At 45.2% G+C, this 27,266-nt stretch overlaps 1 protein-coding gene across 2 annotated transcripts in view; it reads left to right on the top strand.

The window, feature by feature from the left end:
* The window catches only part of LOC139226240 (integrin alpha-E-like), a 244,876-nt gene that overhangs the window by 201,769 nt on the left and 15,841 nt on the right, over positions 1-27,266 (top strand). For both annotated transcript variants that reach the window (XM_070856861.1, XM_070856862.1), the window contains 4 exons: positions 7,689-7,763; positions 12,089-12,196; positions 15,672-15,776; positions 23,525-23,635. In XM_070856861.1, the coding sequence (XP_070712962.1) occupies positions 7,689-7,763; positions 12,089-12,196; positions 15,672-15,776; positions 23,525-23,635 (399 nt within the window). The remainder of the gene's footprint in view (positions 1-7,688; positions 7,764-12,088; positions 12,197-15,671; positions 15,777-23,524; positions 23,636-27,266) is intronic.

Genomic DNA, 27,266 nt, shown 5'->3' with positions numbered 1-27,266 from the left:
CTTCTCCAGATTGAATTCCATTTGCCACTGCTCTGCCCACATGACTGACCAGTTCATTGATATCTTCCTGCAGCCTACAGCTTTCTTCTTCATTATCAACCACACGGCCAATTTTTGTATCATCTGCAAACTTCTTTATCATACCCCCTACATTGAAGTCTAAATTATTAATATATACCACAAAAAGCAAGTGATCTAGTACTGAGCCCTGCGAGACCCCACTGGAAACACCCATCAACCATTACCCTTTGCTTCCCGCCTCTGAGCCAATTTTGGATCCAACTTGCCACTTTGCCTTGGATCCCACGGGTTTTTACTTTCGTGACATCTTAGGGTTTTCCTTGATTTTACTTGCCAAACTTTTTTCATGCTCTAGCTTTGCTTTTCTAATTTCCTTTTTAATTTCACCCCTGCATTTTCTGTACTCCTCTAGGGTTTCTGCAGTATTGAGCCCTCGGTATCTGTCATAAGCCTCTCTTTTTTTTCTTAATCCTACCCTGTATACCCCTTGACATCAAGTGGGCTCTAGATTTGTTAGTCCCCCCCTTTTTCTTTAAGGGAACATACTTGTTCTTGTGAAGCAATTCTACCTTATAACTTCTTTAAAAATAAGACAAGCTGGATTTGGAAATCCTAGCTATGAAAGACTTCTAGCCTTCAAGGGCTGACCCTGGATAACTAACTTTATTAACTTCTTAAAACAGGACAATTGTTGAAATAAGCAGTCAGTCTGAATGGCCTAATCTGGATTGTTCATCATAAACAAATGACATCTGCCTTCTTGACTATAGATGGTAAACTGAACAATGGACACATGTGGACATTAGTTAATCCAGTTCAAATAGCTAAATGTCACGTACCTCGCATAAACAAGACCAAATTCTTGGGACTATGGAGAAGTTATTGTATAACTTCTTAAAAATGACACATCATGTGACAAACACTCAAGTGCCCATAGCATAACTAAATAACATCTGCCCTTTGAACATAAATGGTAAACTCACAATAGCTATGTATTGAAGCAGCAGCTAGTAATGCAAGGGTCAGCTTAAAAAAAAACTAGTGAGAATTAACATGGTCAACAAGCGACCTTATGAAAAATAACCGGAAAGGGTATAAATGCTGAAGGCTCGAATGCGCAAGTTAGACTCACTTTAAACAGGCAAAAGCGTTTCTTGAATACAGAGCAAGGCAGACGGCACTGTGCTTGCTCTGTAGTCTTGTACACTTCCACTTGTCGGGGATTGAAGGTAACTACTACCTTGATAATTGATAAATATCCTGCTTAAACAATTTTAAGAATGGTAATACTGTAACAAAATTTAGATTTAAAAATAGGATTCTCTACAAGAAATAAGATTGTATTTTTTTCACCTTTTTTAGAACTGTTAACGCTGTGATTGACTGACTCACCAACTGTAAATTACAGATCAGTTCTTTAAATAAATTATATATTTTAGAATTATCTCCATTGGTCTTCTGTATCAATAACTCGTGAACCACATCTCCGTACACTCTTTGGGTGAAGAGGTACATTTCTGAGGGGAGACCCCCCTGCGGACCCTTATAATATCCGGGACATTACAATCTGGCAAAAACTTGTTAAAGATGCTATCTGGAGAACAGTAACATTCTCAGGTTGTTCCTTTCATTTAGGGAGAGATAGACCAGACCTTTAGACCCAGTTAGCGTCTCTAGGATTCGACTACCTCAATCTTCATTTGAGAGTGAACACTTGAGGAGTATACCTGATCTGGGATAGCCCCAAAGGGGCGAGGATTGTAATTATTCTCACACTCTGAACCCTCCGGATCTCCTCCTTGAATGCCTCCCACTGCTCTGACACTGATTTACCTTCCAGTAACTGTTTCCAGTCCACTTTGGCTAAATCATCACAGCTTAGTAAAATTAGCTTTCTCCCAATTGAGAACTTTTATTCCTGATCTATCTTTGTCCTTTTCCATAACTACCTAAATCTAACTGAATTATGATCACTAGCACCAAAATGCTCTCCCACTGATACCCCTTCCACTTGCCCAGCTTCATTCCCTAATACTAAGTGTTATGTGTATCGTCCCAGTACCTTAAATGTAATGTAAGCACTATGCCACACCATAGAGGGTGCTGTGGTGGGAAACCCTGGTAGTACCTGCAACAGGTGCGATATAAGGCTGACCACTACACCCGAGAGGCACTCTGGAGCTGAACAATAAAGGACGAAGGTCACAGCAGTTAGATTTACACCAGACCGTGTGGAGTCAGTGATTTGTGTGCTACATACACCACATTGGCAACGAGGAAGCGGACGAACTCAACGCAACCATGGCTACTCTGGGCTCGCTAAAGGATTTTACCATGGGCAATGATTGGGAGGCCTTTACGGAAAGGCTCGAGTACTACTTCACAGCAAACGACCTGACGGTGAACACATACGCAATGGGAGAGAAGCGTAAGGCGATATTGCTCTCCAGTTGTGGAGATGAGGTTTACTGTCTCGTCAGGGATTTGCTGGGAGCGCCAGGGACAAGTCATACGAGGAGCTGACTGAACTCATTCGTGACCAGTTGAAACCGAAGGAGAGCATCCTCACGGCCAGAAACAAATTTTACCATCACTGCAGATCTGAGGGCCAGGGTGTCACCAAATATGCTGCGGACCTCAGGAGACTCGCGGCGCCGTGTGATTTTGGCGCACACCTTGACGAGGCGTTGCGGGACATTTTCGTTATGGGGATTGGCCACGAGGGCCTCCTTCACAAGCTGCTGGCCACGGAACCCACAGTCACTCTGACAAAGGCCATCACCATCAGCCGGGCATATATGACCTCGACTTGCAGCACCAAGCAAATAATCCACACAGTCTCGAACCCGGCAGGCACTGTCCACAGGATAGCGCCCACCACGGACAAAACTGCAGAACGTGGCTTTGCCCGGGGCAGAGAGCACGGGCCTCGGGATCCTGGAACTCAGAGTCCGCTGAGGGGGGCCAATCAAGCAGCACCATGCTGGCGTTGTGGAGGAAGCCATGGGGCTCATCGGTGCAGGTTTGCAGAGTATACATGCAATACCTGCCACGTTAAAGGCCACCTTCAGCGTATGTGTAAAAGAAATCGGAGTCACCATGTGGCTGAGGAGATGGGGGATGATCCACTGTTCAGCGAGGAGCAGGTAGAAGAAGATGAGGTGTTGGGACTGTATACGTGCACCGACAATTCGCCCCCAGTGATAAGGAAAGTAAAAATCAACGGAGTCCCTGTGAGTATGGAAGTGGACACGGGCTCGAGTCCGTCGTTGATAAATCGGAGAACTTTAGATAAACTGTGGATTAACCCAGCTGCACGACCCAAGCTGGTCCCGGTCACGGTGAAGCTGCGTACCTACACCAGGGAACTGATACCTGTTCTTGGCAGAGCGGAGGTGCAGGTATCCCACGGGGACGAGACGCACACTTTACCTTTGTGGGTCGTTGCAGGCGATGGGCCGACACTCCTCGGCCGGAGTTGGATGGAGACGGTCCGTGGGAGCTGGGAAGACTTCTTCACCCCACAGGCTGCTGCTCCCCGGGGTGCTGCCGTGCCCCGGGTCCCCAGAGAGCAGCGCCGACCGAGCTGGAGCTGCAGCCTCAATCCCCCCACAGGCAAGTCCCAGGCCTGGACCTCACACACAGATCCTGCAGCCTCAGCCCCCACAGGCAAGCCCCAGGCCCGGACCTCACACCGAGATCCTGCAGCCTCAGCTCCCACAGGCAAGCAGCCCTGCACAGGGGCCTAGTTGGGGGGGGGGAGTGAGCCAGCGGGGTGCGAGGGATCCAGGATGGCCGGCGGTTCGGAAGAGCCCTACCGAGGAGCTGTTAGCGTCGGGCGGCGGCAGCAGCTGGAGGTCGGCGGCCGCGGGGGACGCGGCAAGTGCGGCCGCTGGAGAGGCGGCAAGTCAGGTGGCAGCGGAGGGGAGCGGAGGCTGCGGCGGCGGAGGGCATCCGGAGCGGCGGAGAAGAAGAAGATGGCGGCGGCATCGTGTCCGAGCAGCAGAGCATCAAAGATGGCAGCGCCCAAGGAGAAGCCTCGTGGAATCCTCCTGCATCAAAGCTGGCACCTTAAAAAGGAAATGCACCCAGGAGTCTTAAAAGGGCCTTACCAAGAGGTGGTCCCCACAAAGGACTTCTGTAAGGCAGAGCGAGTCTAAAATGAGCTATGTTAATGTGAGATAGTGAATTTATAATAATTACTTTTTTAATGCTGAATGGCCACTGTATTTGTGTAAAATAATGGATGAAGTACAATTAATGATAACAGCTAACAAGGAAATCAAGGATCCGTTACCAGTCAATAACCAGTTAATGTACCAGATAATATGTACCATACTAACGCACTGTCTATGCCCACCTGCCTTCCGTTGGACAAGTGTGATGTTATGTAATGATGTGTGTATCGTCCCAGTACCTTAAATGTAATGTAAGCACTATGCCACACCACAGAGGGCGCTGTGGTGGGAAACCCTGGTAGTACCTGCAACAGGTGCTATATAAGGCTGACCACCACACCTGAGAGGCACTCGAGCTGAACAATAAAGGACGAAGGTCACAGCAGTTAGATTTACACCAGGCCGTGTGGAGTCAGTGATTTGTGTGCTACATACACCACACTAAGTCCAGAATCGCCTCCTCCCTTGTTGGGCTTGCTATATATTGGCTAAAAAAGTTCTCCTGAATGCATTTTAGAAACTCTGCACGCTCAATACCCTTCACACTAATTTTATCCCAGTTAATATTGGGGTAATTGAAATCCCCTACTATTTACTGCCCTATAGTTTTTGCACTTCTCATAAATTTGCCTACATATGTGCTCTTCTATCTCCTCTGACTGGGGGTTTATAGTACACTCCCAGCAGTGTAATCACCCCTTTTTTGTTCTTCAATTCAACCCATATGGCCTCATTAGATGATCCTCCTAACATATTATCCCTCCTTACAGCTGTAATTGCTTTGCTAATTAATACTGCAACCTGCCCTCCTTTTTTATCCCCCTGTCTATCCCGCTGAACAACCCTGTAACCAGGAATGTTGAACTGACATACCTGTCCTTTTTTCAGCCATGTCTCAGTAATAGCTACAATATCATATTCCCAAGTGTCTATCTGTGCTCTCAGCTCATCTGCCTTATTCCCTGGACTCCTTGCATTGAAGTTTATACCATTTAACCAAACTCCCTTGTTGTCTATTTTCTAGCCTTTGTTTCCTCTGCCTTCCAAACTTGCTTACTAAATTTCTGCTTTCTAATTCCAGCTTTGCTTCTCTCCCTTCTGAATGTACTCTCAGCTTTCCATCTCCATGCCAAGCTACCCTCAAAGTAATAAGTGACCTCCTATTCTACCTACCAAAATTTAATACCTCATCTGTGTTGAACTTCATTTGCTAATTATATGCCCATTCTGCAAGTTTATTAATGTCCCCCTGCAGTCCTCCTCAGTATTGACTGTCGCTCCCAATTTAGTGTCATCTGCAAATTTAGAAATTGTGTTTTTGATTCTAAAGTCTGAAAGATAAATTGTGACCAACAGTGGTCCCAGCACTGATCCTTATAGAACACCACCACTCACCTTCTGCCCCTGTGAATAGCTATCCTTTACCCCTACTCTCTGCTTTCTGGCTTGAAGCCAGCCAGCTACCATCCTGCTACTTGTTCCCTGACTCTGCATTCTCTGACCTTATTCATCTGTCTGTTATGGGGAACCTCATCGTAAATTACATTTACTGCATTACCATTGTCTACTCTGGGGAGACCAAAACTAGGGATTCCATTTTTTTCCTACCACCGATGTTAAGCTGACTGGTCTATAATTCCCTGGACATGTTCTATCCTCCTTAAATATTGGTATTATGTTAGCTATCCGCCTATCCTCTGGCACTACAGTTTTTTCCAACAAATTATTCAATATGTGTAGTAATGTCTCTGTTATCTCTTCCCTAGATTATTTAAAAATGCCTAGATGCAATCCATCCGGACCAAGGGTTTTATCCTCTTTGAGTTTGATTAGCTTATTTAATATATCCCCTCTTTTTATTTTAAATGTACTTATTTCATTCCTAATCTCATCATCCAATGTCATGTCCACCTGTTCTATCCCCCTGGTAAATACTGAAGCAAAATAATTATTTAATATTTCTGCCATCTCTCTATCGTTACCTGTGATATTATCCTGTCTATCCCTTAATGGCCCTATTCCCATCCCAATATTCCTTTTTTTATTGATGTGCCTGTAAAATATTTTACTATTTTATTTTATGTTCCTTGATAATTTAATTTCATGGTTCCTCTTTGCCTTCCTAATTGTTTTTTTGACTTCTCTCCTAATCTTTTTGTATTCTCCCTTATCATGCTCTCCCCTGCTGTCTATGTACTTAATGTATGCCACTTTCCTTACCATTAATTGTTCCCTTATGGCTTTATTCATCCATGGAGTATCATTAGTTTGTTCTTTCCTTCAGTGGAATATATTGTTCCTACACTCTGTTGAACATCGTTTTAAATGTTTTCCATTGCTGTTCTGCAACGTTTTTTTTACCAATATTGTTGCCCAGTTTATTTTCCCAAGTTCTATTCTCAGCCCCTCAAAATCAGCTTTTCTCCAATCTATTAACCTGGTTTTCATCATACTTATGTCCTTCTCAATTATCATCTTAAAGCGTATTATATTATGGTCACTATTGCCTAGATGTTCCCCTACTTTTACTTCTCTCATCTGCTCTGGTTCATTCCCCATTAGTAGATCCAATAGTGAATCCTCCTTTGTTGGGCTTTTCACATATTGGGTTAGAAAGGAGTCCTGTACACATTGTAGGAACTCCATTCCTTTATCCCCCTTTACCTACCTCTTCTCTCCAATTAATATCAGGGTAGTTAAAATTTACTCCATCTCCCTTTTTTCCCTCTCTATCTTTTCTAAATATGTTATACTCTACGATGTTTAATTCCCAGCCCTGATTTTTCTGTAGCCATGTCTCAGTAATCCCTATTATGTCTGGTTCCTCACAACGCGTGTTTGCCTCCAATCCCCTATTTTATTCCGGACACCGTGCATTGCTGTACAGACATTTTTTAATAGGATTTCCTCTCATTTTATGTTTAACCATCTTTTTAGACTCCTGTTCTATAACACTATTTATTCCCTTGCCATCAACCCTTACTTCATTCTTTCCTATACTCTCCTCTTTTCCTGTTTTGTTTATATTTAAACTGGTTACGTTTCTTATAGATTCCTCCCCTCATCTTATGGTTTAAAGCCTTTGCCACCTCCCTATTGACCCTTTCTACTCGGACACGGGTCTCATTCCGGTTCAGGTGGAGCCCATCCCATCGATACAGCTCCTTCCTGTCCCAGACCTGGTGCCAGTGTCCCATGAAAAGGAATCCCCCTTTCCCACACCAGCCCTTTAGCCACGTGTTAATTCTTCTGGTCTCTCACCACCTATGCCAATTTTTACGTGGCTTGGGCAATAATCCAGAATAACTTCAGGAGAGGGGGCAGAGGGCTGGGAGAAATGAGGAGGGAAAAATAGAAATTGCACTAAATAGCTTAATTTAGTTTTAATTTATTTTCTTTTTATATCCCTGGACTCTTCTCTTTTATTTTTTATTGTTGATGTCAGACTTGGTTGGATACCTGGAACTAAATGGACTGTCCTTTTCACAGGAATCTTTGAAAGATTGTCAGAAAACACAGAAGATCTTAAAACAACAGCCAGCACAGAAAGGAAACGATCAATGGGTGATTTTAAATTGTTTATCTAACACTTTATATGTTATATATCCTCCATACAACCAAACCGAGTAATATCAGCATCTCCCCAAGATACAGCACCACATCCCAACCTGTGCCACCACCATGAGAAGCAGGACCTCCTGTCCCCTGAGCAGAGCTCCATGTCGATCGCTGACTACTCACAAAAGGCACCTCAACTCTATGTCAAGGAATTTGTTACAGCTCCCTTTCTGGAAGAGTAAATCTGGGACTAAAATGTCTTTCCATGACCAGACAATGTAGTGAAGCCTAACGCTGATTTAGGAGGTTTTTTTAACTTAAGCCACCGACTGCTTTGGGCTGCATCTTGGTTTTACATCCCACCTGATTTTACTGTTCACTGCCTGAGTGTAAAATGGGGATCCTGCCCAAACCTGCCCTTTCCTGTCATATTGTGAGAATGGTATAGTGTAAAAATACTACTCTGCCCTCGCAGCAAAATTACAGACCTTCAACTCATGATTTCCTGGTTTAAAACGAATGAATGCAAAATCACTGAGGGGGGAATGCAATTCTAGGAGCACAGGTGCAGAAAAGATATCCATATGGTGCGGAGAGAGGAGAGGAGAGGAGAGGAGGGGAGAAGACAGGGGGAGAAGAAAAGAGAGGGGGGTGAAGGGGCAGGGAGAAAGAGAGGGGAGGAGAGGGAGGGGCTGGGGGAAGGGAGGGGTGGGAGGGGAGGGAGAGGGGGCGGGGGAGGGAAGGGAGGAGAGGGGTGGGAGGGAGGGGGAGGGAAGGGAGGAGAGGGGTGGGGAGGAGAGGGGAGGGGTTGGGGGGGAGGAGGGAGGGGAGGAGGTGGGGGGGAAGGAAGGGAGGGGGTGGGGGGGGAGTGTTAGATCTCTTAATTTCCAATGAAATACGAACTCCGATTGTAGTTTTAACTGCTTTATTTTTGGCAGACAGCAGTAAAAAGTTCTTGGCTTTAAGCCAGGTCTTTGTCCTTTCTGAGACCATATGGTCAAAATGGCTGTACTTATAACTGGATCAATTTACAGAAAAGAACTCGGCTTTTTTGAACTTATTGGCTCAATTAATAGTCTTTTAACCTTTTAATTGGCTCGCTACCCAAAGTCCGAAAATGTCAAGTTGATTGATGCCTTAATGCAATGTGGCCTGTGTTTTTTCACAACCTGTCTAAATGCAGCCTGGCTGCAGAGCTTGAATTCTCTATCAGGGAGGAAGGGAGGGGAGTGGGTGGGGGGGAGGAAGAAGGAGCGGGGAGGGGGTAAGTTACCAGGAGTGTTCATTGAAGCGGAAAGCTAAATGGGAGGTGTTCCAGGGGGAGGAATGGAGAGCTTCGATGAGGGGGTGATGTTATGGGGAGGGGAGTAGTGGGGTTCCATGACAGGGTGGGTAGATCTAGTGAATCTTTGAAAAAAGGATGGGTTTGTTGGGCCTAGTGGCATTTCCCACAACTTTTTTATTTTCTGATGCAGGCAGCCAGAGTTAAACAGTAGGGCTGTACAATTAGAATTGTATCAGACAGTTTCACTTTTCAGGGTTGGTAAAAGATTTGAGACCTTTATCCTCCGGTTGGTGTTAGTTGTGTTTCTTATCCGAGTGAGGGGATTAGGTAAAGTCCATGTTCGTACATGGCCTATGCAGGTAATGGGCTTGAAGCAGGATAAAGGGAGAACTGGCAGAGATACGAGCAGCAGAAAGTTTTAACCCCAGGTCTTTCCCTCTCGGGACCATTCTCCACTCTGCCCTAGCTGGACCTTGATAGTGTGAATCACAGGGGGAAATCCCCATCTGATCCACTGCATGGCACAAAGTGCTGGTAGATAAGGTGGTTAAGAAGGAATACTTGCCTTTATTAGCCGAGGCATAGAATACAAGAGCAGAGGGGTTATGCTTGAACTGTATCAAACACTGGTTAGGCCACAGGTGACTGAAGGATGTGATTGTACTGGAGAGGGTGCAGAGATTTACGAAGATGTTGCCGGGAGTGGAGAATCTAAGCTATGAGGAAAGATTGGATAGGCTGCATTTGTTTACATTGGAACAGAGGAGGCTGAAGGGAGACCTTAATGAGGTGCATAAAATTATGAGGGGCCTCGATATAGTGGATAGAAAGGGCCTATTTCCCTTAGCAGAGGGGTCAACAACAAGGGGGCATAAATTTAAAGTAATTGGTAGAAGGTTTAGAGGGGATTTGAGGTGAAATTTCTGCATGCAAAGGGTTGTGGGGGTCTGAAACTCACTGCCTGAAAGGGTGGTAGAGGCAGAAACCCTCATCACATTTTAACAGTACTTGGATGTGCACTTGAAGTGCCGTAACCTGCAGGGCTACGGACCGAGAGCTGGAAAGTGAGATTAGGCTGGATAGCCTCTTGTTGGCCGGAATGGTCTCCTTCTGTTCTATAAACTTCTATGATTCTATAACCAACACCATTTAGACCTTTATTGACTTGGAGAATGAAGAGTTTATATGGGGGAATTTTGCAGGGGGTCAGCGGGCATGACAGGTGGCAGGTTGGCTGGGAAAATGTTTCTTTTTGATAGCGAGTCAGGACCCAGCTATCAATCCACTGCTACGGCCTTTCCCAAATGTTGGGTCTGTCAACGCTGAGCAGACCCGACACACAGCGGCGGGGGAGGCAATTCAGGTCATTATTACCTTGTTAATAGATGATTAACAACTATTTTCAGCTCACGTTCAGAGTTTACCAGGTGACCCACGGAGTCTTCGCTGCTCGGGGCTCACGTCAGGTCAGCAGGTTGGGAGTTGAATGGCCATGGAATCATCTCATTACTTGACAGCTGCAAATAGAAACATAGAAATTTACAGCGCAGAAGGAGGCCATTCCGGCCCATCGTGTCCGTGCTGGTCGACAAAGAGCCATTCGGCCCTTGGTCAGCAGCCCTAAAGGTTACATATAAACCTACGAACAATGACGGGAAGGTGAAGAGCATCCAGCCCAACCAATCCGCTTTACCACAACTGCGACACCTCTTATACTGAAACATTCTACACTTCACCCCAACCGGAGCCATGTGATCTCCTGGGAGAGGCAAAAACCAGATTAAAAACCCAGGCCAATTTAGGGAGAAAAAATCTGGGAAAATTCCTCTCCGACCCATCGAGGTGATCGACACTAGTCCAGGAGATCACCCTGGCCGTATTCTATTCCCCACAGTACTTACCATTATATCTGCTCCGTCCAACAAAAGGTCATCCAGTCTAATCCCAATTACCAGCTCTAGGTCCATAACCCTGTAGGTTATGGCACTTTAAGTGCCCATCCAACCATCTCTTAAAAGTGATGAGGGTTTCTGCATCCACCACTCTTCCAGGCATCGAGTTCCAGATCCCCACAACCGTCTGCGTAAAGAAGCCCCCCCTCAAATCTCCTCTAAACCTTCTACCAACCACCTTAAAACTATGCCCCCTCGTTATAGACCTCTTTACCAATGGAAATAGACCCTTACTATCCACCACGTCCAGGCTCCTCATTATTTTGTACACCTCAATGTGCTATAAAAGCTCCCATCTCGCAGCTGTTCACTGTCCAAGCTCAGAAGCTGTTGCTTACTGCATTTGACAGATTGACCTTTATGCAGGTTGCAAGTGTTTGGAGTAAACTCACTATCTAGTGTCACCTCATTGGAACAACCTCTCTCACCATTGACAGATCGCTTCGGTCATCTTGTTCAACTGCCATCTATTATATAAGCATCTAGATGTTTGTTTATTATATCTTTGAGTAAGGATTCCATTAACTTTCCTACCACTGACGTTAATCTAATTGGTCTATATTTACCTACATCTGTTCTATCTCCCTTTTTATATGCAGGGATCACATTAGCTGTCTGCCAGTCCTCTGGCACTATTCCCTTTTCTAATGAATTTTTATACATATGTAATAATGCCTCAACTATCTATTCCCTAACTTTTAATATGTGCAGTCAGATTATTGTAAAAACCCAACTGGTTCACTGATGTCCTTTAGAGAAGGAAACATGCCGACTTGACGCGGTCTAGCCAATACACGACTTCAGTCCCACTCTGATGTAACTGCCCTGTGAAGTGGCCCAGCAAGCCACTCACTTGTATCTAACCGTTTTCCTGGAACTTCCTACCTAACAGCATTCTGGGAGCACCCTCACCACACAAACTGCAACAGTTCAAGAAGGTTAACAACTCCCTTTTCACGGCAACTAGGGATAAATAGATGCTGGCTTTGCCAGAGATCCCAAGAATGGAAAAAAAAAAGCTCCAGTTGAAGAGGTGGTAATTTCGATGAATTTGTCCTTTATGAATGACATATTTATACGTTGGTCTTTCTTAGGACTGTGCCATGGAGGGATGTAAATGTTCGTATTTTGAGTGCGTTCTCACAGCCTCAAAACAAGATATCATTGTAACAGCAAATTTGCTGACCAACAATTTAAAACAGGTAAAATTTGAATTGGTTTCTAATGTGAAAGACTCTTATTTACAGATACCTAATTCCTATTTTCCTCACCTCGTCTTCATTGTGGGCTCTAGTATCCAGTACTCGGTCTTGGGCACCATGATATATATATTTCTGGATATATATTACTGACTTGGATGTGGGTGTACAGGGCACAATTTCAACATTCGCAGATGACACAAAACTTGGACGTGTAGTGAACAGTGAGGAGGACAGTGATAAACTTCGAGGACATAGACGGAAAGTATGGACACGAGGCAGATGAAATTTAACGCAAAAAAGTGTGAGGTGATACATTTTGTTAGAAAGAATGAGGAGAGGCTGTTGCGGAAGCAACCAGGGAGCCGGCTATCTTAGATCTGGTACTGTGTAATGAGACAGGATTAATAAACGATCTCGTAGTAAAGGATCCTCTAGGAATGAGTGACCATAGCATGGTTGAATTTCAAACTCAGTTGGAGGGTGAGAAAGTTGGATCTCAGACCAGTGTCCTAAGCTTAAATAAAGGAGACTACAAAGTTATGAGGGCAGAGTTGGCTAAAGTGAACTGGGAAAATAGATTAAAGAATGGGACAGTTTATGAGCAGTGGCAGACATTTAAGGAGATATTTCATAACTCGCAACAAAAATATATCCCGATGAGAAGGAAAGACTGTAAGAGAAGGGATAACCATCTGTGCCTAACTAATGGTATCAAATTGAGAACAAGGGCATACAATGTGGCCAAGACTAGTGGGAGGCCAGAGGATTGGGAAACTTTTAAAAGCCAGCAAAGAACAACTAAAAAAATGATAGAGGGAAGATAGATTGTGAAAGTAAACTAGCGCAAAATATAAAAATGGATAGTAAGAGTTTCTACAGGTACATAAAAAGGAAAAGAGTGGCTAAAGTAAATGTTGGTCCCCTAGAGGATGAGACTGAGGAATTAATAATGGGGAACAGGGAAATGGCAGAGACATTGAACAAATATTTTGTACCTGTCTTCATGGTAGAAGACATAAAAACATCCCAATAGTGGATAATCAAGGGGCTATAGGGAGGGAGGAACTTAATACAATCATTATCACTAATGAAGTAGTACATGGTAAAATAATGGGACAAAAGGCGGACAAGTCCCCTAGACCTGATGGCTTACATCCTAGGGTCTTAAAAGAAGTGGCTGCAGAGATAGTAGATGCATTGATTGTAATCTACCAAAATTCCCTGGATTCTGGAGCGGTCCCAGCGGATTGGAAAACCGCAAATGTAATGTCCCTATTTAAAAAATTAGGCAGACAAAAAGCAGGAAACTATAGACCAGTTAGCCTAGCATCTGTCATTGGGAAAATGCTGGAGTCCATTATTTGGGAAGCAGTAGCAGGATATTTGGAAAAGCATAATTCAATTAAGTAGAGTCAGCATGGTTTTATGAAAGGGAAATCATGTTTGACAAATTTGCTGGAGTTCTTTGAGGATGTAACAAGCAGGGTGGATATGGGGGAACCAGTGGATGTGGTATATTTGGATTTCCAGAAGGCATTTGATAAGGTGCCACATAAAAGATTACTGCACAAGATAAAAGTTCGCTGGGTTGGGGGTAATATATTAGCATGGATAGAGGATTGGCTAACTAACAGAAAACAGAGAGTCAGGATAAATGGGTCATTTTCTGGTTGGCAAACAGTAACTCGTGGGGTGCCGCAGGGATCGGTGCTGGTGCCTCAACTATTTACAATCTATATTAATGACTTGGATGAAGGAACCGAGTGTAATGTAACCAAGTTTGCTGATGATACAAAGATGGGTGGGAAAGCAAATTTTGAGAAGGACACAAAAAATCTGCAAAGTGATATAGACAGGCTCAGTGAATGGGCAAAAATTTGGCAGATGCAGTATAATGTGGGAAAATGTGAGGTTATCCACTTTGGCAGAAAAAGTAGAAAAGCAAATTATAACTTAAATGGAGAAAAATTGCAAATTGCTGCAGTACAGAGAGACCTGGGGGTCCTTGTGCTTGAAACACAAAAAGTTAGTATGCAGATACAGCAAGTAATCAGGAAGGCAAATGGAATGTTGGCCTTTATTGCAAGGGGGATAGAGTATAAAAGCAGAGAAGTCCTGCTACAACTGTACATAGTCTCAGAATAAGGGTCCGCCCATTTAAAACTGAGATGAGGAATTTCTTCTCTGAGGGTTGTAAATCTGTGGAATTCTCTGCCCCAGAGAGCTGTGGAGGCTGGGTCATTGAATATATTTAAGGCAGAGATAGACAGATTTTTGAGCGATAAGGTAATAAAGGGTTCTGGGCAGCGGGCAGGGAAGTGGAGCTGAGTCCATGATCAGATCAGCCATGATCTTATTAAATAGCGGAGTAGGCTCAAGGGGCCGAATGGCCGACTCCTGCTCCTATTTCTTATATTCTTATGTTCTGATGAAGTATAAACTAAAGGGTACAATCCTGAAGGGGGTGCATGAAGAGCGAGACCTGGTGGTATATGTGCACAAATTGTTGACGGTGGCAGGGCAGATTAGGTTGAGAAAGCGGTTAAAAAAGCTTACGGGATCCGGGGCTTCATAAATAAGGGCACAGAGTATAAAAGTGTGGAAATTATGATGAACTTTTATAAAACACTGGTCCCGGCCCCATCTGGAGTATTGTGTCCAATTCTGGGCACTGCACTTTAGGAAGGATGTGAAGGCCTTAGAGAGGGTGCAGAAAAAATTTAGGAGAATGGTTCCAGGGATGAGGGACTTCAGTTACGTGGATAGACTGGAGAAGCTGGGGTTGTTCTCCTTGGAGCAGGGAAGGTTAAGAGGAGATTTGATCGAGGTGTTCAAAATCATGAGGGGTCTGGACAGAGTAGAGAGAGAGAAACTGTTCTCATTGGCTGAAGGGTTGAGAATCGGAGGACACAGATTTAAGGTGATTGGCAAAAGAACCAAAGGCAACATGAGAAGAAACGTTTTTACGCAGCGAGTGGTTAGGATCTGGAATGCGCTGCCTGAAAGGGTGGTGGAGACAGATTCAATCGTGGCTTTCAAAAGGGAGTTGGGTAAGTACCTGAAAGAGAAAGATTTACAGGGCTACGGGGAAAGGGCGGGAGTGGGACTGGCTGAGGTGCTCTTGCAGAGAGCCAGCACGGGCTCGACGGGCCGAATGGCCTCCTGTGCTGTAACCGTTCTATGATTCTATGGTCCAGGTATCTAGTACTGGGTGCTGGGCACCATGGTACAAGTACCATGGTTTTGTATATCTGTCACCCTGTTAGTTTACTCTCCAGTTGCATCTGTGATGAAGGAGTCACTTAAATCAATGAGAAGATTTGTGAAGATTTATTCTATCAGTTAAACATTTGGAATTCCCTAAAAACTGTCTTTTTGAATTTGTCAAGATATTCGTTAGCTTTTAAGTATTACTAAATTTCATTTGAATTCTAATAAGTTTGACTCTTCAATAAATTTATCTTCCCTCACATAGCTTGTGAAGAACAGTGCTGATATTGTGATCTCGGGAGATATTGTCTTCAATGAAATGCTGTATCAGGAAACATCTGATGCTTTAGACATACGTCACAGTGTTAAGGTAAAGCACAGAATCCACTCACAATCTACACCAAAACCGAACTGGCGTGAAAGATTCAGTATTCCTGACACAGGCAGAGAAAGTGGTGATATCTGCCCCTCCCCAACCCAACACTCCCCCTCCCTCTTCCCAACCCAACACTCCCCCTCCCACTCCCCAACCCAACATTCCCCTCCCTCTCACCAACCCAACACTCCCCCTCCCTCTCCCCAACCCTCCCCCCCTCCCTCTCCCCAACCCAACACTCACCCCCTCTCCCCAACCCTCCCCCCCTCTCATTCTCCTCTCTCCCCACCCCATCCTCACCCAGCACTCCTTCCCCCTCCCGCTCCCCCTCCCGCTCCGACTCCTCCATCCCACTCACCCTCCCTCCCCCCAATCCAACACTCCCCCTCCCTCTCTCTCTCCCTCCCCCCATCCTCATCCCAGCAACCCTCCTCCCCCCATCCTTGCCTCTCCCCCTCCCCCTCCTCCCCCCCACTCCCCCTCCTCTCTCCCCACCCCAGCACTCCTCCCGCTCACACTCCACCTCCTCCCTCCACTCCACCTCCTCCCTCCACTCCACCTCCTCTCTCCACTCCACTTCCTCTCTCCACTCCACTTCCTCTCTCCACTCCACTTCCTCTCTCCACTCCACTTCCTCTCTCCACTCCACCTCCTCTCTCCACTCCACCTCCTCTCTCCACTCCACCTCCTCTCTCCACTCCACCTCCTCTCTCCACTCCACCTCCTCTCTCCACTCCACCTCCTCTCTCCACTCCACCTCCTCTCTCCACTCCACCTCCTCTCTCCACTCCACCTCCTCTCTCCACTCCACCTCCTCTCTCCACTCCACCTCCTCCCTCCACTCCACCTCCTCCCTCCACTCCACCTCCTCCCTCCACCTCTCCCTCTCCTACTCCCATTCCTCCCCCCCACTCACACTCCCATTTCTCCCCCCCCCCACTCCCTCTCCCCCCCCTCTCCCCTCCCCCCCCCACTCCCTCTCTTCCCCCCCCCCCACTCCCTCTCTTCCCCCCCCCACTCCCTCTCCTCTCTCCCCTCCCCAGCACTCCTCCTACCTCTCCCCTCCCTTCATCCCCAACTCCACACACTCCTCTTCCCAACGCAGCACTCCCCCTCCCACTCTTCCTCACCATTCCCACCTCCCCCTCCCCTCACCCCACCCCCACCCTCATCCCAGCACACCCCATCCCAAACCCATCACTCCCCCTCCCCCCCCTCCCCTCCTCCCTCTTCCTCCTCCTCAGAGCTCTATATCCAATCCCTCCACCACAAGAACACTGTACTGGCAATGTGTCTGGTGTACAGCAACTCAAAGCTTGTTTTGTCAGCACTTCCACCTCTAAGAGAGACAAGAATAGCAATGTCTTGGGAAAACCATCACCTCCAACTCACAAACATTCTGTTGTGTACATATGTGTCCATTTCTTTATTGTCACTGGGTCAATATCATGGAAACATAGAAAATAGGTGCAGGAGTAGGCCATTCGGCCCTTCTAGCCTGCACCGCCATTCAATGAGTTCATGGCTGAACATGCAACTTCAGTACCCCATTCCTGCTTTCTCACCATACCCCTTGATTCCCCTAGTAGTAAGGACTTCATCTAACTCCTTTTTGAATATATTTAGTGAATTGGCCTCAACAACTTTCTGTGGTAGAGAATTCCACAGGTTCACCACTCTCTGGGTGAAGAAATTCCTCCTCATCTCGGTCCTAAATGGCTTCCCCCTTATCCTTAGACTGTGTCCCCTGGTTCTGGACTTCCCCAACATTGGGAACATTCTTCCTGCATCTAACCTGTCTAACCCCGTCAGGATTTTAAAAGTTTCTATGAGGTCCCCTCTCATTCTTCTGAACTCCAGTGAATACAAGCCCAGTTGATCCAGTCTTTCTTGATAGGTCAGTCCCGCCATCCCGGGAATCAGTCTGGTGAACCTTCGCTGCACTCCCTCAATAGCAAGAATGTCCTTCCTCAGGTTAGGAGACCAAAACTGTACACAATACTCCAGATGTGGCCTCACCAAGGCCCTGTACAATTGTAGCAACACCTCCCTGCCCTTGTACTCAAATCCCCTCGCTATGAAGGCCAACATGCCATTTGCTTTCTTAACCGCCTGCTGTACCTGCATGCCAACCTTCAATGACTGATGTACCATGACACCCAGGTCTCTTTGCACCTGCCCTTTTCCTAATCTGTCACCATTCAGATAATAGTCTGTCTCTCTGTTTTTACCACTTCATCTGCCATGCATTTGCCCACTCACCTAACCTATCCAAGTCGCTCTGCAGCCTCATAGAATCCTCCTTGCAGCTCACACTGCCACCCAACTTAGTGTCATCCGCAAATTTGGAGATACTACATTTAATCCCCTCGTCTAAATCATTAATGTACAGTGTGTAAACAGCTGGGGCCCCAGCACAGAACCTTGCGGTACCCCACTAGTCACTGCCTGCCATTCTGAAAAGTACCCATTTACTCCTACTCTTTGCTTCCTGTCTGACAACCAGTTCTCAATCCATGTCAGCACACTACCCCCAATCCCATGTGCTTTAACTTTGCACATTAATCTCTTGTGTGGGACCTTGTCGAAAGCCTTCTGAAAGTCCAAATATACCACATCAACTGGTTCTCCCTTGTCCACTCTACTGGAAACATCCTCAAAAAATTCCAGAAGATTTGTCAAGCATGATTTCCCTTTCACAAATCCATGCTGACTTGGACCTATCATATTACCTCTTTCCAAATGCACTGCTCTGACATCCTTAATAATTGATTCCATCATTTTACCCACTACCGATGTCAGGCTGACCGGTCTGTAATTCCCTGTTTTCTCTCTCCCTCCTTTTTTAAAAAGTGGGGTTACATTGGCTACCCTCCACTCCATAGGAACTGATCCAGAGTCAATGGAATGTTGGAAAATGACTGTCAATGCATCCACTATTTCCAAGGCCACTTCCTTAATACTCTGGGATGCAGTCCATCAGGCCCTGGGGATTTATCGGCCTTCAATCCCATCAATTTCACCAACACAATTTCCCGACTAATAAGGATTTCCCTCAGTTCCTCCTCCTTACTAGACCCTCCGACCCCTTTTATATCCGGAAGGTTGTTTGTGTCCTCCTCAGTGAATACCGAACCAAAGTACTTGTTCAATTGGTCCGCCATTTCTTTGTTCCCCGTTATGACTTCCCCTGATTCTGACTGCAGGGGACCTACGTTTGTCTTTACTAACCTTTTTCTCTTTACATATCTATAGAAACTTTTGCAATCCGTCTTAATGTTCCCTGCAAGCTTCTTCTCATACTCCATTTTCCCTGCCCTAATCAAACCCTTTGTCCTCCTCTGCTGAGTTCTAAATTTCTCCCAGTCCCCGGGTTCTCTGCTATTTCTGGCCAATTTGTATGCCACTTCCTTGGCTTTAATGCTATCCCTGATTTCCCTTGATAGCCACGGTTGAGCCACCTTCCCTTTTTTATTTTTACGACAGACAGGAATGTACAATTGTTGTAGTTCATCCATGCGGTCTCTAAATGTCTGCCATTGCCCATCCACAGTCAACCCCTTCAGTATCATTCGCCAATCTATCCTAGCCAATTCACGCCTCATACCATCAAAGTTACCCTTCTTTAAGTTCTGGACCATGGTCTCTGAATTAACTGTTTCATTCTCCATCCTAATGCAGAATTCCACCATATTATGGTCACTCTTTCCCCAAGGGGCCTCGCACAACGAGATTGCTAATTAATCCTCTCTCATTACACAACACCCAGTCTAAGATGGCCTCCCCCCTAGTTGGTTCCTCGACATATTGGTCTAAAAAACCATCCCTTATGCACTCCAGGAAATCCTCCTCTACCGTATTGCTTCCAGTTTGGTTAACCCAATCTATGTGCATATTAAAGTCACCCATTATAACTGCTGCACCTTTATTGCACGCACCCCTAATTTCATGTTTGATGCCCTCCCCAACATCACTACTACTGTTTGGAGGTCTGTACACAACTCCTGGAATTCCTTAGCTTCCACCATTGTGTGAGCACCATAACCACAAGGGCTCTGGCAATTCAAGAAGGTGGCCCACGAGCCCCTTCTCAGGGCAGCTAAGCATGGCAATAAATGCCGGCCTTGCCAGATTCGCCCATATCTCAAGAGCAAATTGTAAAAATCCAGCTGTAATTGGGTAGTGTTACTCACACGCACAGGATTCTGCAACTTTACTTTGCCATATCTTCGATGCTCAGCAAGTGGAGCTGTAACTTTACAGTATCTGATTTCGGTGCCACCTGCTTTTTGAGTGGGTTTAATGGGCAAAGATCCATAAACGTAATAAATATTGGTTCTCCTATTTTGGACATTTCTGAACTTTTGTTGAATATAATTAGTCCTCACTTCCACACACAAAGAATAGCAGACATTTATCTGCTGGATCGCTGTGGTTAGCAGGGAGGCTTGTATCTGTGAGCAATCGTCTGTTTGCTGAGGGGGTGTCATTAATTGTGCTAATTTTTATCTGCGAGGTATATCCATTCTAACATGGAGCAGGCATAAAGGCCGATTATCCATGGGGGGCCCGACAGATGCCTTGGGTGTGCTGCAACTCTAAGGGCAGAGATGAGCATGGTCTGGGCACACTCTTGACACAGTCCAACTCCCAGCAGCTGTCACAGTCTCTGAGGCCCAGAGGGTTGGGGGGTCTCCTAAAATGAAATGACCATTTGCCCCAATAAATGTAATAGAAAAGTGATAGTGGGAAAATTCCATTATCCTAATGTAGACTGGGGGAAAAAACAATGTAAAGGGAGAGGAATTTCTGAAATGTGTAGGAGAGAACTTTCTCTGTGTGCTTCCAGCCCAATGAGGAAGCAACGCTGGATCTTGTTCTGGGGAATGAAGTGGAGCATGTTTCAGTGAAAGTGCATTTGGGAAACTGATCACAATATCATTGCCTCAGGCATAAGTAAATGATAAATATTCTTCAGTACAATAAGCTAACAAATCCCTGCTCCTGATGGAATATTCCATTTCATTATATACACACAATATATAGCCCTAAATCAATGGTATTTCTGGGTTAATTGTACAAGAGGAATCATGTAGTCTGTTTAACATCAGTCAGGTGGGAAAATTAACCTCAGTGGTGGGAAAATTATTGAAAAAATCCTGAAGGACAGGATAAATCTGCATTTAGAAAGTCAAGGATTAATCAGGGACAGTCAGCACGAATTTGTTAAGGGAAGATCATGTTTGACTAACCTGATTGAATTTTTCGAGGTGGTAACAAGGAGGGTCGATGTGGGCAGTGTGTACGATGTAGTGCAAATGGACTTTAGCAAAACTTTTGATAAAGTCCCACATGGCAGACTGGTCACGAAGGTAAAAGCCTATGGGATCCAGGGCAAAGTGACAAGTTGGATCAAAAATTGGCTTGGAGGTAGGAAGCAAAGGGTAATGATTGATGGATGTTTTTGTGACTGGAAGGATGTTTCCAGTGGGGTTCCGCAGGGCTCAGTACTGGGACCCTTGCTTTTTTGTGGTCGATATCAATGATCTAGATTTGAATATAGGGAGTATGATTAAGAAGTTTGCAGATGACACTAAAATTGGCTGTGTGATTAATAATGAAGAGGAAAGTCATGGGTGCAGGAGGATATCAATCTACTGGTCAGGTGGGCAGAGCAGTGGCAAATGGAATTTAATTAGAAGTGTGAGGTGATGCACTTTGGGAGGGCTAATAAGGAAAGGGTATACACATTAAGTAGTAGGCCACTTAGAAGTGTAGATGAACAAAGGGACCTTGGAGTGCTTGTCCACAGATCCTTGAAAGTAGCAGGTCAGGTGGATAAGGTGGTTTAGAAGGCATACGGAATGCTTGCCTTTATTGGCCGAGGCATAGAATATAAGAGCAGAGAGATTATGCTTAAATTGTATAATACACAGGTTAAGCCACAGCTGGAGTAGTGTGTGCAGTTCTGGTCGCCATATTATAGAAAGGATGTGATTGCAATGGAGAGGGTGCAGAGGAGATTTATGAGGATGCTGCCTGGAATGGAGAATCTTAGCTATGAGGACAGATTGGATAGGCTGGGTTTGTTCTCCTTGGAACAGAGGAGGCTGAGGGGAGACCTCACTGAGGTGTGTAAGATATTGAGGGGCCTTGATAAAGTGAATTGTATTGTTCCAATGAAGCTCAACGCAAGTTCGAGGAATAACACCTCATCTTTCAATTAGGCACTTTTCAGCCTTCCAGAATCAACAGTGAGTTCAACAACTTTCAGACCATATTGTTTCAGACGGCAGCTGTTGGTGATTCTGCCATTCCCATTTGCACCTCACATAGACCCATCTTGTGTTTCTTCACTTGTCCCATTACCATCCTCTTTTGCCTCGCACCATCCCCCCTTTTGCCATTTAATCTCTCCTGCCTTCCACCCGATCACAAACCTTCCCTTTTGTTCTTTCCTCCCCGCTTTTCCTGCTTCTTTACTTGCTTCTCTACCAACCATCAAGGGCGCTACTCAGCACCGAGCTTGCGGCCAACATCTCGCCGTAGGCAACAAGGCTCATGCAGCAGTGCCTGGACTCCAGTTATGGAGCCCCTGGCCACTGGACCAAGACCTTGCTCAGCTAAGCCTGTGTAGTAGCCGGTGTGCAACGGCCACCCCACATTAAAAGAACACACGCACAGGCATCTTCCACTCCGTTAACATGAAGTTCGGGACCTGGACCGTCAGGACCCTCCTGGACAACCCCAACTTGTTAGATCTCTAACTTTTTCCAGTTCTGACAGAAGGTCAGCGACCTGAACCGTTACTTCTGTTTCTCCCTCCACAGAGGCTGCCTGACCTGAGTATTTTCACCGTTTTCTCTCTTTATTTGGAATGTTACTTTTAAGCAAAATGTGGGAGTGGTTCAAACTAATAAAAGGTAACTTTAAGACAAATATCAGAAAATTCTTCACTGAGTGGAATCAACTTGCCAATAAAGGAATGGAGACAAACACCCTGCAATAATTTAAGAAACAATTGAATGCTACAGTGGGAAGTGTTAGGATCTGTCTGAATGCAGGAATTAAGATGGGCTGAATGGTGCTTCTCATGTGTAATTATCTTGTGAATAAATTCCTAGTTCTTAGCAGTAACCACTGGGCAGTCCAGTGAAGTCATGGCATCTCGACCGTCAGGGGCATTGCCAGCCACAACCGATATTATTTAAATTTCACATCAGCTCCTTGCAGCTTTGTGGCTAAATGGAGTGTGGGTAGAGCAGATACTTTGCACTGAGTGCCGCCACAGTAGAAGCAGAAAGATCAACGTTAACTGTTACCACTGGCTTGCTGAACCAAGTTAATATTTAGTTCATCCAGTGTCATCAGTCGGGCTGCAGGTTCCCTGTCAAAGACGCTGCCTGCTGTCCATGTACAGAGCCACGGGGACGCTCGTGCCTACCCCTATCCCGAGGAGATAACTGAGCCTTGGCTTGCATCTTACTGTCTTTGCTGCCTCTGATTGGAGAGGGACTAGTTGAAGCCCACCACTTCTGAGCACCTCTCCAGCGTTGGAATGAAAGTGAGGTGAGGTCCTCATTACTGTGGCAGACCTTAGCCTGCACCAATTGTCTGGAACAGGCACTGGGCTTCTCCTCGGGAACACCACAAATCCTGAGCATCATGGATCTTTGCCTCTTCTTTCTGGAAAATCAAATTTACTACCTGTCACTAACCTGATTTTGTTATTCCCTATTTAGATGCATGTGAACATTGTAAATACTCCGGTCTTTAACGCTATCCCAGTGGTGGCTGGAAGCTCAATTGGCGGAATCCTGCTACTACTTCTGATTATTTACATTCTCAACAAAGTAAGTGCAATTGTCTAAACCCACCCTATACTGTAGCATGGACAAACAATTCTGTAATCTCTCAGTGCCTCACGACTCAATCTTTATGATGTATATTTTGTTCTGTCTGTAAAGTTTAAAAAACATTTTTAGTCAAATAACTTTTTTTTTAACAAATACAGCACAAAATACAGTTTGCTCAAACTAGAAAAGTCAGAGAGGGGATATTACTGAGGGATTCAAGTTCATAAGGGAACAACTAATTGTTTACCACAGCATGAGAATGAAACAAAGGAGTCATGGTATGGACAGATCAGATAGAACTACTGTACACGGAAAATAGACAGATCAGATAGAACTACTGTACACGGGAATGGAGAGATCAGATAGAACTACTGTACACGGGAATGGAGAGATCAGATAGAACTACTGTACACGGGAATGGAGAGATCAGATAGAACTACTGTACACGGGAATGGAGAGATCAGATAGAACTACTGTACACAGGGAATGGATAGATCGGATAGAACTACTGTACACAGGGGAATGGACAGATTGGATAGAACTACTGTACACAGGGAATGGAGAGACCAGATAGAACTACTGTACACAAGGAATGGAGAGATCAGATAGAACTACTGTACACGGGAATGGACAGATCAGATAGAACTACTGTACACGGGAATGGAGAGATCAGATAGAACTACTGTACACGGGAATGGAGAGATCAGATAGAACTACTGTACACAGGGAATGAACAGATCAGAAAGAACTACTGTATACAGGGAATGGAGAGATCAGATAGAACTACTGTACACAGGGAATGGAGAGATCAGATAGAACTACTGTACACAGGGAATGGAGAGATCAGATAGAACTACTGTACACGGGAATGGAGAGATCAGATAGAACTACTGTACACAGGGAATGGAGAGATCAGATAGAACTACTGTACACGGGAATGGACAGATCAGAAAGAACTACTGTACACAGGGAATGGACAGATCAGATAGAACTACTGTACACAGGGAATGGAGAGATCAGATAGAACTACTGGACACAGGGAATGGACAGATCAGATAGAACTACTGTACACAGGGAATGGGCAGATCAGATAGAACTACAGTACACGGGAATGGAGAGATCAGATAGAACTACTGTACACGGAATGGGGACATCAGGTAGAACTACTGTACACAGGAAATGGAGATATCAGATAGAACTACTGTACACAGGGGAACGGACAGATCAGATAGAACTACTGTACACAGGGAATGGAGAGATCAGATAGAACTACTGTACACAGGGAATGGACAGATTAGATAGAACTACTGTACACAGGGAATGCGGAGATCAGATAGAACTACTGTACACAGGGAATGGACAGATCAGATAGAACTACTGTACACGGGAAATGGAGAGATCAAATAGAACTACTGGACACAGGGAATGGACAGATCAGATAGAACTACTGTACACAGGAATGGAGAGATCAGATAGAACTACTGGACACAGGGAATGGACAGATCAGATAGAACTACTGTACACAGGGAATGGGCAGATCAGATAGAACTACAGTACACGGGAATGGAGAGATCAGATAGAACTACTGTACACAGGGAATGCGGAGATCAGATAGAACTACAGTACACGGAATGGAGAGATCAGATAGAACTACTGTACACAGGGAATGGGGAGATCAGATAGAACTACTGTACACAGGGGAACGGACAGATCAGATAGAACTACTGTACACAGGGAATGGAGAGATCAGATAGAACTACTGTACACAGGGAATGGACAGATCAGATAGAACTACTGTACCAGGGAATGGACAGATCAGAAAGAACTACTGTACACAGGGAATGGACAGATCAGATAGAACTACTGGACACAGGAAATAGACAGATCAGATAGAACTACTGTACACGGGAATGGAGAGATCAGATAGAACTACTGTACACGGAATGGGGAGATCAGGTAGAACTACTGTACACAGGAAATGGAGATATCAGATAGAACTACTGTACACAGGGGAACGGACAGATCAGATAGAACTACTGTACACGGGGAATGGAGAGATCAGATAGAACTACTGTACACAGGAATGGACAGATCGGATAGAACTACTGTACGCGGGAATGGGGAGATCAGATAGAACTACTGTACATAGGGAATGGAGAGATCAGATAGAACTACTGTACACAGGGAATGCAGAGATCAGATAGAACTACTGTACACAGGGAATGGACAGATCAAATAGAACTACTGTACACGGGAATGGAGAGATCAGATAGAACTACTGTACACGGAATGGGGAGATCAGGTAGAACTACTGTACACAGGAAATGGAGATATCAGATAGAACTACTGTACACAGGGGAACGGACAGATCAGATAGAACTACTGTACACGGGAAATGGAGAGATCAAATAGAACTACTGGACACAGGGAATGGACAGATCAGATAGAACTACTGTACACAGGAATGGAGAGATCAGATAGAACTACTGGACACAGGGAATGGACAGATCAGATAGAACTACTGTACACAGGGAATGGGCAGATCAGATAGAACTACAGTACACGGGAATGGAGAGATCAGATAGAACTACTGTACACAGGGAATGCGGAGATCAGATAGAACTACAGTACACGGAATGGAGAGATCAGATAGAACTACTGTACACAGGGAATGGGGAGATCAGATAGAACTACTGTACACAGGGGAACGGACAGATCAGATAGAACTACTGTACACAGGGAATGGAGAGATCAGATAGAACTACTGTACACAGGGAATGGACAGATCAGATAGAACTACTGTACCAGGGAATGGACAGATCAGAAAGAACTACTGTACACAGGGAATGGACAGATCAGATAGAACTACTGGACACAGGAAATAGACAGATCAGATAGAACTACTGTACACGGGAATGGAGAGATCAGATAGAACTACTGTACACGGAATGGGGAGATCAGGTAGAACTACTGTACACAGGAAATGGAGATATCAGATAGAACTACTGTACACAGGGGAACGGACAGATCAGATAGAACTACTGTACACGGGGAATGGAGAGATCAGATAGAACTACTGTACACAGGAATGGACAGATCGGATAGAACTACTGTACGCGGGAATGGGGAGATCAGATAGAACTACTGTACATAGGGAATGGAGAGATCAGATAGAACTACTGTACACAGGGAATGCAGAGATCAGATAGAACTACTGTACACGGGAATGGACAGATCAGAAAGAACTACTGTACACAGGGAATGGACAGATCAGATAGAACTACTGTACACAGGGAATGGAGAGATCAGATAGAACTACTGTACACAGGGAATGGAGAGATCAGATAGAACTACTGTACACGGGAATGGAGAGATCAGATAGAACTACTGTACACGGGAATGGAGAGATCAGATAGAACTACTGTACACAGGGAATGGAGAGATCAGATAGAACTACTGTACACAGGGAATGGACAGATCAGATAGAACTACTGTACACAGGGAATGGACAGATCAGATAGAACTACTGTACACAGGGAATGGACAGATCAGATAGAACTACTGTACGCGGGAATGGGGAGATCAGATAGAACTACTGTACACAGGGAATGGAGAGATCAGATAGAAC

This window comes from Pristiophorus japonicus, chromosome 16 (assembly GCF_044704955.1).
Source record: "Pristiophorus japonicus isolate sPriJap1 chromosome 16, sPriJap1.hap1, whole genome shotgun sequence".
NCBI classification, from domain to species: Eukaryota; Metazoa; Chordata; class Chondrichthyes; family Pristiophoridae; genus Pristiophorus; species Pristiophorus japonicus.
Note: the sequence above shows the minus strand (reverse complement) of the source record. Positions and strands in the feature narration are given on the sequence as shown.